The sequence below is a fragment of the Pseudophryne corroboree genome, chromosome 5 (assembly GCF_028390025.1).
Source record: "Pseudophryne corroboree isolate aPseCor3 chromosome 5, aPseCor3.hap2, whole genome shotgun sequence".
Taxonomy (NCBI): Eukaryota; Metazoa; Chordata; class Amphibia; order Anura; family Myobatrachidae; genus Pseudophryne; species Pseudophryne corroboree.
The window spans coordinates 403607096-403620319 of record NC_086448.1 but is presented as its reverse complement, the minus strand read 5'-3'; the positions used below and the strand labels follow the sequence as shown (position 1 = coordinate 403620319).

At 39.6% G+C, this 13224-nt stretch overlaps 1 protein-coding gene and 1 long non-coding RNA gene across 12 annotated transcripts in view; one reads left to right on the top strand and one right to left on the bottom strand.

Moving 5' to 3' along the window:
* Positions 1–13224, bottom strand: part of LOC134927784 (poly(rC)-binding protein 3-like) — a 2026162-nt gene that overhangs the window by 281389 nt on the left and 1731549 nt on the right. For all 11 annotated transcript variants that reach the window (XM_063922741.1, XM_063922740.1, XM_063922743.1 and 8 more), the window contains 3 exons: positions 9986–10027; positions 9471–9546; positions 7295–7347 (listed from right to left, as the gene is read on the bottom strand). In XM_063922741.1, coding sequence (XP_063778811.1) covers positions 7295–7347; positions 9471–9546; positions 9986–10027 — 171 coding nt within the window. The remainder of the gene's footprint in view (positions 1–7294; positions 7348–9470; positions 9547–9985; positions 10028–13224) is intronic.
* LOC134927785 (uncharacterized) overlaps positions 1–13224 on the top strand; it is a 135392-nt gene that overhangs the window by 86862 nt on the left and 35306 nt on the right. The window lies entirely within an intron of this gene.

The window sequence follows — 13224 nt, the reverse complement described above, 5'->3', positions numbered from 1 at the left end:
AAGTGGGTGAACCCTTCAAAGCAGCAGGGGAAAACTCTTAGGGTAGTCTGCATACACAAGGATACTCAGAGTTATGTTGCTGTGGAATTTAACATAGAAACACAGTAGGGTTCCACTATAGCCACTGTTGGCTTAGGGGGTCATTCCGAGTTGATCGCTCTCTAGCTAGTTTTAGCAGCCATGCAAACGATATGCCGCCGCCCACTGGGGAGTGTATTTTAGCTTAGCAGAAGTACAAACGCATGTGCAGCCGAGCTCTGCAAAAACAGTTTGTGCAGTTTCTGAGTAGCTCTGAACCTACGCAGCGCTTGCGATCACTTCAGCCTATTCGTGTCCGGATTTGACGTCATGCACCTGCCCAGCGAATGCCCAGCCACGCCTGCAATTTTTCAGACATGCCTTCGTTTTTGCAAACACTCCCTGAAAACGGTCAGTTGACACCCAGAACTGCCGCCTTCCTGTCAATTTCTTACGGCCGTCAGTGCGACTGAAAACTTTGCTATAACCTGTGCACAACCACAGTGGTTTTTGTACCCGTACGACGCGCGGACGCATTGCGGGGCATACATATGCACAGAAATTCCGATTTTTTTTAGCCTGATCGCAGCGCTGCGAACAACGGCAGCTAGCAATCAACTTTTGGAAGCTGTGGAGAGGCCGGTTCATTGATGTAAATAACCAAGGCCTAGTTGATAACATTACTGTTACAGGAAGAAAAGGCTGGCATGCAGAGTGATATACTACCAATGCAAAGTAGCTTGTATAATGACAACTGCTAAACAGTGAACTGAGGGAACAAAGTTAGATGTTCCAGCAGGATGGAGTCTGTCAGCAGCATGGGGACAATGGAGATGTCTTCATTAAAAGTCCCAGTTTGCATGAAGGGACTGAAGTATCAAAACTGAAAAATTCCTTAAAAGACTGTCTTGTAAAAGTGTGTGAGGCTCATTGTAAGGGCTTGTATTTTAAAGTGTTGTTTGGATTTGTAAGTGTATGTGAGTTGGAATCAGCAGAAGTGTTGCTTGGATTTGTAAGTGTATGTGAATTGGAATCAGCAGAAGGTGAGTTAGAATACAGAAAAAGCAGGAGCTGGAAGCCGAGTGAAAAGGAGGTGCAGTGAGCTGGAACAACTGCAACTGCTAAGTGGAGTATCGGTGCCGCAGGAGAGGTCCCACTCAGAGGGGGCACTGGAGTACTACGGCTGCATAAAAGCGAAGGACCAAGAACCACACAAAGATAGATAAGTATAAGCCAGCTTAATTATTGTATAAGTGAGTGTTTGCCCAGATTGTTTGTCTTCTACTTTTTGTTTTTGCTTCTTTTTCTTTGATAGTAACAGGGAGTTAGACCTTACAAACAATATGGGAGGGGCTGTGATTGGGGACCTCACTCAGTGCATGTCGTGCAAGATGTATGCACACCTGGAGCTACCGGCCCTGGAACCCCAGGTAACTGATCTAGAGCAAACCGTTACGCGACTGAGGGAGATTCACAGTCTCTAGCGAAGTTTAGACAGAACGGTGGAGGAGTTGCGGGAGGGGTCACTGGTAGAAGAGGATAATGATCAGGTAGCAAGCTGGGTCACAGTTAGAAGGAAGAAAAAGAGGGGGAGGCTCGACATCTCCGAACTATCAAACCCGAACAAATTTGCCCGGACTGGACGAGGAATCGGAGGATGATAGTGAAGAAATGACGGTGCCGGAGGAGACTGCTCCCTCTAGCATTCAGAGGAACGGTCCCTCTGGCGCAGTTGTGATAAAAGATAGTGAGGTACCTAGTCAGATGGTGGTGGTAGGGGATTCTATCATCAGGAAGGCAGATAGGGCAATCTGCTACCGAGACCGTGATCGCCGTACAGTCTGTTGTCTCCCGGGTGCTCGGGTACGGCACATCACGGACCGGGTAGCTGGATTTTTGGGAGGGGCTGGGAAAGACCCAGCGGTCTTGGTGCACATTGGCACCAATGACAAAGTTAGCGGAAGGAGGGATGTCCTTAAGAAAGACTATAGGGACTTAGGAAAGTCGAACTAGAAATACTTGCAGCAAGCAAACAGTATGATATTATAGGCATTACTGAAACTTGGTGGGACGAATCTCATGATTGGACAGTCAATCTAGAGGGCTATACACTGTTTAGGAGAGATAGACTAAATAAAAAGGGTGAAGGGGAGTGTCTTTACGTAAAGCCGTTTTTAAAACCTGATATGCGGGAAGATATTCAGGAGGGGACTGTAGACACTGTCAAGACATTATGGATAGAAGTTGCATGCGGGGGAAAAAGGAATAATAAAGTTAGTATTGGGTGTATGCTATAGGCCGCCTGGTATCAACGTATCTGATGAGGAATTGTTACTAAAGCAAATTGAAAGAGCAGCAGGAATAGGAGACATAGTAGTGATGGGAGATTTTAACTATCCAGAGATAAACTGGAAAAACGATTCATGTGATATTGCTAGGGGCAATATGCTTTTAAACACACTTAATGATAACTACTTAGTTCAACTAATTGAGGAACCAACTAGGTACAATGCAATCTTAGACCTGGTATTAACAAACAATGGGGATTTGGTATCAGGTATTACAGTAGGGGAACCCATAGGAAACAGCGACCACAATATGGTCACATTCAATATCAGTTTTCATAAACAGCCCTATACTGGCTCAACTAGGACTCTAAACTTTAGCAAAGCAAATTTTGAAAAGATGAGGGTATTTTTCAGGGATATTGAATGGGAAGGTTTGTTTTTAGGAAAAATACTATGGAGAAAATGGGAGGTACTAAAATTCCTGCTAGCTAAAAATACTCTCAAATTTATTCCTACGAGCAGCAAAAAAAGGAATAAACATCATAAACGATGTGGCTTAACAAAAAGATAAAGGAACTTATGGGCAAGAAAAGGCGAGCATTTAAAAAATACAAATCTGACGGGGAAGCAGAGTCATTTCAGCACTATAAGGAATGTAACAAAATACGCAAAAAGGAAATAAGAGCGGCTAAAGTAGAAACTGAAAAACTAGTAGCAAAGGAAAGCAAAGCGAATCCCAAAAAATTCTTTAAATACATTAATAGCAAGAGATTAAAGAAGGAGAGTATAGGCCCTTTAAAAGACAAGTTGGGAGTCTTAAGCAAAAATGATAATGACATAGCGGACACACTAAATGAGTTTTTTTCAACAGTATTTACTAGAGAGGACCCAATTCAGGGACTGACACATAATCTCAATAATGAGAATATCCCACTGATAGGTACTTATTTAAGCGAGGAAGTAGTCTGTGACCGATTAAAACATTTAAAGATTAATAAGTCACCAGGTCCTGATGGTATTCACCCAAGGGTTCTAATGGAGCTTCACTCTGAACTTGCAAAACCGCTATTTTTGATCTTTAAGGATTCAGTAATATCAGGTATGGTTCCCAAAGACTGGCGTATAGTGGAAGTAGTGCCTATATTCAAAAAGGGAAGTAAAGCTAAACCAGGTAATTATAGACCAGTTAGTCTTACATCTATAGTGGGGAAAGTATTGGAAGGTATTCTAAGAGATAGTATTCAGAAGTTCCATGAAGTCAATAAGGTCATTAAAAGGAATCAACATGGGTTTATGAAGGACAGATCCTGTCAAACCAACTTACTTGGCTTTTATGAAACAGTAAGCGCAAACCTAGATCAGGGTAAAGAGGTGGATGTAATCTTTTTAGATTTTGCCAAACCATTTGACACTGTACCACACACGAGACTTATCTACAAGCTACAAGAAACAGGGCTAGGAAGCACAATATGCACTTGGGTCAAAAACTGGTTAGATAATAGGGAGCAGCGTGTTGTGGTTAATGGATCTTTTTCAAATTGGACTGAAGTGCTAAGTGGTGTGCCGCAAAGCTCAGTATTAGGACCGCTATTGTTCAATATTTTCATTAACGACCTAACAGAAGGTCTAGAGAGCATGGTGTCAATTTTTGCAGATGATACCAAATTGTGTAAATTTATAAATGCGGAGGGGGATGCTGAGTCGCTTCAGAACGACTTAGTTAAATTAGAAGCTTGGGCAGCGAAATGGAGAATGCGCTTCAATACAGACAAGTGTAAGGTAATGCACTGTGGTAACAAGAACAAAAAGAACACCTACCTACTAAATGGGGTAAAATTAGGGGATTCTGTACTGGAAAAGGACTTAGGTGTCCTCATAGATAGCAAACTAAGCAGTAGTACCCAAAGTAGGACTGCAGCAAAGAAGGCTAATAAGATATTAGCATGCATAAAACAGGGAATTGATGCTAGGGACGAGAGTATTATACTCCCATTATATAAATCACTTGTGAGGCCACACCTTGAATACTGTGTACAATTCTGGGCACCTTACTACAAAAAGTATATCCTGGAGCTAGAAAAGGTTCAGAGGCGGGCAACCAAACTAATTAAGGGTATGGAGACGCTGGAATACGAGGAAAGGCTTGCAAGACTAGGCATGTTTACACTGGAAAAGAGGAGAATAAGAGGGGACATGATCAACATTTACAAATATATAAGGGGACAATATACAGACCTTGCGTAGGAGCGGTTTTTGGTTAGATCAACACAGAGAACTCGTGGACACTTGCTCAGGTTAGAGGAGAGGAGATTCCGCATAATACGGCGTAAAGGCTTTTTTACGGTAAGGACGATACGTGTTTGGAATTCCCTGCCTGAGGGAGTTGTAATGGCGGACTCAGTCAACACCTTTAAGAATGGGTTAGATAAATTCCTAATGGAATAGGATATCCAGGGTTACAAGGCATAGTCACGTACTATGGTTATTATAAAAAAGAGGGGTAAAACGTAACGGCAGTTATCAACTTCAGTCAAAATTTTATACAAAATAATTGTGCATAGGAGACCACAAATAGGTTGAACTCGATGGACAATTGTCTTTTTTCAACCTTAGATACTATGTTACTATGTACCTTGCAGTGACATTCAGCTTACAGTGATCACTAATGTTGTGAAGTCCCCTCAAAGGGCTACAGTTCAAGATAATAAAATTGTTACTAAAGTTGGTGACAAAGAACTGATGATCATATAACCTGTGAGGCAAAGGAACAAGATGAGCAGAAGTCTACAAAGATATTGATAGCTTCAAACAATATGACTCTGTTGTCACCATGTGATCATAGTGATATGAATGTAACCATAATAACACTGGTTTGCCGTGGAAAGCAGAACCTTACAGAAAGTTAATACTGACAGTCTTAAAAAAGTAAAACAACTGTAGGTGAAACAATGTCTTCATGCAACCAGAGTCATAGGAAATTTAGAGCTCTTCGTTACATATGTTTTGCAAAAGATATGATAAGCCTCCAGGCCACTTCACGGCTGCTCTATTACTGGAGGTCCCTAACTAAGCATAGGTCCAGGGCTTGGACCCCACAAAGTCGTCTCAGGCCCGACCACCCCAGGGCAGCACACCATTGAAATACTAAAGTGTTAATATGTGTTAAGAAAGAAGCAGAAGCTATGGGTTAGAAAGTGCTACAAAAATAAGGGTGTTAATAAAATACTCAAAAGAGTAATATTAGTGAAAAATAGGAGTGTTACATAAGTGCTAAATAAATAATATGGCATGCTACCCCAAGGTGGCCCAGCCCCACCAGACCAGGGGGGTACCACTCCCCAAACCATTTGGAGGATACAGGGGTGCCTCCAGGTAAACTAGCTCTCAATCTGGATATGTTCTGTATGTGCCATTATCATGTGGCCATACATTAAGCAATTGTATGACCCATAGTGGATGTTATTATTATTATGCTGTGTATGGGTTTGGGGAGTGGTACCCCCCTGGTCTGGTGGGGCTGGGCCACCTTGGGGTAGCATGCCATATTATTTATTTAGCACTTATGTAACACTCCTATTTTTTCACTAATATTACTCTTTTGAGTATTTTATTAACACCCTTATTTTTGTAGCACTTTCTAACCCATAGCTTCTGCTTCTTTCTTAACACATATTAACACTTTAGTATTTCAATGGTGTGCTGCCCTGGGGTGGTCGGGCCTGAGCCGACTTTGTGGGGTCCAAGCCCTGGACCTATGCTTAGTTAGGGACCTCCAGTAATAGAGCAGCCGTGAAGTGGCCTGGAGGCTTATCATATCTTTTGCAAAACATATGTAACGAAGAGCTCTAAATTTCCTATTATTACATAGTATATAGTTCTTCTTACTAACAGCCAGCAGAGTGCGTGGGAAAAATCCCTTTTGTATTTCTTGTCTAGAGTAACCCCCTCCCGCAGCACCTGGGGATTGTTACCAGCTTGATTAGAGCAGTTTTCCACTATTTATTGCAACCAGAGTCACCAGGAAAGTATGCCAGTAGCCAATACCGCTCTTCAAGGATGAATGTTGACCATGTTTCAAACAGAGAGTTCAAGTGGTACCCTAAAGTTAATGAAAAAGTGAGAAGAAAGGAAAACCACAGAAACTGGAAAGTGAGACCGCCAGATGATGGACAAGTCTGGACGATGAGTGGCAATGTGGTGAAAGGCCCTAATAAGAAGATTGAAAGGGGACTTCATCATGTAAATGCCTCGTCCCATGTAGCTCAACCCAGGGGTTTTGAGCTAGGGAGAGTGTTATTTGGCAGTGTGAGGGTAAACCGCATTACTCACACTGGAGGGATCTGCCCATTCAGTGAAGAAAAGCCAGGGTGTCACCACACCTAAGGGCTGCAGCGGAGGGTCAGTGTGTAAGACACTGCAGAGTAGAGTCAGTACGGAAGCCAGTCAGCATGTGGGGAAGCTGCTGAAGGTCAGGAGGTCTGTGTCTAACCCTGGAGGAACCAGGGGAAACCATCAAGCTCTGGAACTGAGTTACCGGTAAGGAAGCAGACCAAATTGTGAGGCTTTACATATGAGCATCTGTGGTAGCCAAAGTCAAGCAGGCGAGGAGGCCAGGATTCTACCTGTCAGAGACAGGACTGAGACTGCAGGAGGAGCTAGAGGCCAAGCCAGGCCATGCTAACTGTCTCTGAAAAGACTGAGAGATTTGAGTAAGTGCCCTGAATGAGGGCTAGGCATTTGTTAATTTCTGTTCACTTTTGTTGTTTCAGGATTTCATGCTGAAAGTAAAGCACCACTCCATTTATTTACCTGAAAAGCTGTGTTGGATCCTGTCTGAACACCTAGACACTGTACAAATTCACCCCTATTTCAATCAATTACCCCAAATGATCACATCACCTATATTAGGCATATAGTTGTACTCATTTTCATTGAGTTGTTGATATAACATTTTAAATGCTACAATACAAAAATGTAATTATACTTACATCATTTGGGATAGTAATTTCATGAGAACTGGTTGGAGAAGTGGCATCCAATCCTATAAAAATTAGAAACAAAAAGTAAAAAGAAATCATAGGCAGAATTTGCAAACATAAAAACAAAAACAATAAAATAAACATACACTCTGTCACAGATGTAAAAAAAAGGAAATTTCGGCAAAGAAAAGTACAGAACTTACAGCAGTGGAAAAAGTAATTAGATTGAAATAGTCAAGTGTGTGTATTTAATGTGTATTTTGTATTAGTAATCTCCAGCCTAATATGATTCTGTTCTGGATGAGATGCAGCTTGATGCAATTATGAAGCAAACTAGAACATGTACATTAATTAATTAATTAATTAATGAATGATGGATATAGATTTTCAGCAAAAAGTGGACATTTTTCTAAAACTGTCTTCTTCACTGTCTTCTTAAATAAGCAACGCTACCTAGTTTTAACATAAAACGAAATAAAAAATGCATCGAAATTGACAGTGTATCTACAGTAAATTGAAAATATTGTGAGGTTTGTGCTGGATAAACAAGGAAGAAAAGTGGAGTTTAAATTAAATAGGGTTATTAGTGTTTGAGCAGTCTTAGGCTGGGTACACATCAGGATAAGCATGTCTTTTTTGGCCAAATGGAAAAAATAACATATCATTCCGGATCGTACATGTCCAGTTGCCTGCTCCTGCAGGCCATACACAATATCTTTTGGATGGCAGTTCTGTATGGTCAATCAGACAATAATGTGTGCAATGCCATACTGCTGAAGACAGCATGACATGGTACATTGTGCTGTCATACCACTGCATCATGCAGTGTGTACAGACAGTTCGATATGTTGCCCTGCCGCCTGGCGGATCAGCCAGGAAAACATGATGTGTATCCGGCCTTAGGAAGGAAGGCTTATCGGAAGAAGGAAATAGAAAATACTGTAAGTTGCATACATTTGTTTTTTTTGGGAGTGAGGAGAAGGAGAAAGGGAGGTAAAGTGCTAGGGGATTGCTAAACTCAATATGCATTCTATAATATAATAAAGAAAATGTTTTAGAAACAGAGCAACAGCTAGAATTACAATTAAAAGGACAATACAAATACAAAGCAAATAAAGTTAAATGAAAAGCAAACTTTTATTTTATCATGTACATTTGCCCACTTTACCAAAAGTAATTTTTTTCTCCTCTGCTAAAGTAGTCTGGTGTCTGTTTCAAGAAATCTATTACACTGCTTTTAATAAAAAATACAGAATGTATTGGGTATGCCAGTGGTTCCCAAACTTTTTTTGAATCATGGCACTCTAGAGTATCAGCATTTTTTCACAGCACTCCTAGGCCAAAATTTCAGGAAAAAAAACTCCCCAAAACATTAAATTGAAGTAATTTGTGAAACCTGTCATCTTTAGGTTAGTTATGTAGTGGTGGCTAGGGTTGCACTTCTACTTTTCCATCTATTTTATGATTGATTGGAAACCGCCAGCATTGCTTCTGTGCATTGACCATAAATAATTTGATTTGGCCTTGGACCACCAACCCATGGCACCCATGCAAGTGCATCAGGGCACACAGTTTGGGAACTACTGTTATATAATATATATGTTATATTAATTGTTGCACATGATAAAATGTAATTCAGGAACATTATTCCTCAAGCATGTGTCCAGTGTAAAGCTCCTGGGCATAAGCAATAAATAATTTGTACATTATGATGTAATTAAATGTCAATGTGCTAACACCTTGATGAGTCATGTAGTTTAAACAGTCTCCTAATATAAGTTATTTATCTGCAGCTATATTTTTTTTATTCTTTAAATTACAGTAGCTACCAGCTCTCTCTACCATTAAAGGTCAAACTATGATTAATGTATGTATTTGAATGCACATTGGTACATGCTTGAGTACATTAGCTCCTTTTATTAACAAAACAAACAAACAAATAAATAAATATAATTATATGCTTATGTTGTAAAATGAAGCAAGGCAGATTAAACTGAAAAAGGTAAATGAGGCACACAAAAAAAAAAAAACGAGAAAAAAAAACATACAAGGTTCATTATGAGATAAAATAAATAGGATCATTTGGTCATTAACTCCATTTAGTAAAATAAGTAAGTGGTGTAATGACCATGGAAAAACAAAGGTGTTAAGAAGAAGGACATTTTCAGGGGTCATGGGTACGTACCAGGGAAACCAGGGGTGGTCTGCCCAAGGGGAGTAAAAGGGGTATGCTGCATAGCCAACTGGTGAAGCTTGGTCAACTGCAGGGCAGGATGGGAAATTAGAACTAACCAATCAAATGTATTATATCAGAATACAGAAAACCATTTAGAACTGGATTATTAAATATGAACATAAAAATGAGTCAATCATTGTTTTCTAAATTAAGATAAAGATAATATAAAATTAACAAATTACATAATTATTGTTACTTCAAGTAATGACTACTGTTATTGTTAACAAACAGAATTACAGTATATTACATACTGTATGTGGAACTTAAATCCATGCAAACATAAATTAATGACAGAAGTACAGATTTCAGTTTGTATCTGGGCAGCCATACTTTCTACCAAAATAAGTTATATATTTGATATCTGGGATGCTCAAAGAAAGTGAAATACTCCCTAAAGAAAGTTTGTGCTGCCCAGTACAAATAAATATAGTATGTTTGATATTATTGACATGCACTGGACTCACGTCTGGATGTGGAATAGCATACTGCCCCTGAATTGCAAATGCCTGGAATTGAAAAGCAAATAAAAAGTTAACCTTGATGATTTCTTTTTTTTTAAACACATGTAGGGCAACACAATTATTTTGTAAAGGATCTTCAATATTATTATTGATACCAGTTATTTTTATAAATTATAGAAATTATTACTAAGCAGAAACAACATACCAGTTCAAATAACAAACACACATCCATCAATTTTGCATGGGATCTGGTGATAATACCGGTGATTGAGATGGCGGCAGTTGGAATCTCGACGCTGAAATCCCGATACTGACCAAAAGACTGACGCCGGGATCCCGGTATGGATTACAATGTCGGTGCCGGAATCCCGACTTCCCGCATCCCGATTGTATGCTGGGCATGGTTAGGGTTAAGCTGCGTGGGGTGGGGGGATTTTAGGGTGAGGATGTGGGGAGGGAGGGCTAGGGTTATTCACTAAGAAGTGGGGTTAGGCACTAAAGGGGGAGGGTTAAGATTAGGGAGAGGGAGGGTTAGAATTAGGCTGGGGGAGGTAGTGTTAGGCTTAGGCACCACCAAGGAGGGTTAGGCTGTGGGGGGGGTTAAGGTTAGGCTGCAGATAGAAGTGGGGGAGAAATAGGGAGGGTAAGCATACTTACCTAGTAGGTGTCGGGATCCTGTGCGTTGGGATGCCGCTGTCTGTATTCTGGTCACCAGCATCCCAAGCTCTGGGATCTCGATACCATCCCATGTGTACTTTAGTACCTTCTAAGAATGTCAACTAAAATGTAAAAAGTTTAGCACTAGTACAAACATTGATTAAATATAAAATGTAAAAAAAAATTAAGGTGGGGCGCCGATGCCGTTTCTTGCACACAGAACTAAAATGGTGAGTTACGGCACTGCACGGGTGCATGGCCTTGTGTTATGCCCCATATAAGCATGATGGCCAAACAGTGCACAAGAAGGCAGAGCTGCTCTCTCAAGATGGCTGGACCAGCCCATCAGGCCATTGGTCCTTCATTTGCCAGAAATGCCAAATGTGCAGTGCAGCTGTGAATATAGGTTACTCTCCTACTGGTTGCATAGGGCTTTGTTGCTAATATTGTCTGTACAACTTTAGTGCAGCTTTTTTAAATCTAAACAAACAATTCAGTAAGTTATATGTATTTAAATAATTTATTATGTATATGCAAAACAACAATTATTATGTATCTATTTTGTAATATCTACTGTATCAATCTATCTAAGACGGGTATGTGTTTTTCCACTTTAATTTTGAGTGTGACTCCAAATCCAGACCTCCATGGCTTAATAAATTTGATTTCCATTGATAATTTTTGTGTGATTTTGTTGTCAGCACATTCAACTATGTAAAGAACAAAGTATTTAATAAGAATATTTCATTCATTCAGATCTAGGATGTGTTATTTTAGTGTTCCCTTTATTTTTTTGAGCAGTGTATGAGGGGGTACCATTTATCTTGCCTTCTGGCAGCTGGGATGACCTTACGCCACTTAAGCCAGCTCCTGCATTCCGGGATCAACATAGTCACAACAGCCTTCCGTGGTGTTACTATGCCCCTGATTTATCTATCTACTGTAAAATATATATATATATATATATATACATATATATATATATATATATATATATATATAAAAAAAAATATATATATACATATATATATATATATATAAGACCCCTTGATGAAGTCTGATGAGACGAAACGCGTTTCCTGCACTGACCCCCTACTGATTTCTCAGCTAAGTCCGATTTCCTATCCTTTTTAAAAAGAAAAGTTTCATTTTTTATATATCTTTTATATAGAACCTTTTTTATCTTGTCAACTATTTTAATTACTCTCATATGTATTAAAAAAACTTTTTTATTATTTATATATCTCTGGATTTTTACAAATCGTTTATGGTTTAATAACCTTTTAGTAGCAACACTGGTCGCCGACATCCCTATCCCTCCATTCTCCATACGTTTTATGCAATACTGTACCAGTATTGCAGTACTTAGGGTCTGGCTGACACCTAGCAATAAGGTTGTGTGTGCTTTTTTATGATGTTTTTATGATACTTTTATCCATATTCACATAGTATACTGAGATTCCTTCTCACAAGTGGCACTATACCACTCTTTTTGCACATATATATATATATATATATATATATATAATATAAACACAACAGCCTTCCGTGGTGTTACTATGCCCCTGATTTAGCAATCTACTGTATAATATATATATATATATATAATTATTATAAACACATACATATATACTTTAAATAAGTATATAGTCAGCAACTTCAGTTGCTACTTTGAGATGATCAAAATTTCATGCAGTTATTAAGAAAATGTAATGCAAAAAAGTGATAGTACTGACCAAGGCAAAGCACAGGAAGCTTAGCCATGAAAGAACTTTCCTCCAACTGCTTACAACGGGGGTTATTCAGGTGTGGACAGAGTTGCCTTTTGTGCTGCAAAGTACCAGAGCATGTGCAGGACCCATTCTGCTGGTTAAGTATAAATGGGGGGGGGGGGGGGGTTACTTTGATTTTTTTTATTTTTTTATTAAATAGCAGCTACAGTACCTCACTATCTTCTGGCACCTCTATTGCTTTGCAAAATATTTTGGCGCATTCACAGCAACATTATTAACTCTCCAGCAATTACGGCCAATGACTAGTGGGTTTCACATTAGAAACATCTTGAGGGTGTGTTGTGTTGTGTTGTGCTGAAAATGGTGGGGTCAAGATTTGGGACAGTCCGCCTGTACTCACATTCTATTAGATATGGCAACTTCAGTGTTGCTGGAAAGTCACCTTAAAATTACCCTTTAAACAAATTCAGAGCCTATTATATGACTGGTTATAATGGATTCATCACCTTGTTTCTAGCTTTTTTTGTATCTGTTTATAATAAATTATATGCTTTATTTTATTTTTTAAAAATGTAATGATACAGGATAATCTGACCTGGATGATAACACCAAACTAAAGGGGGATACACACGGTCCGATTCGGGCTCAGCGCGATGTGTGCTTAGCACATATCGCAGCGGGTGTCTGTACACACACTGCGATGTGTGCTGGCCCGATTCTAACTAGACCGCAAGGCTCAATGAGAGCCTTGCGAGCTAGCCAGATCTTGACTGCATGCAATCAAGATCTGAGCCTGCGATAGCGACGTGCATCACTATCTCGTGATGTGTCTGAATTAAGCATACGCAGCTT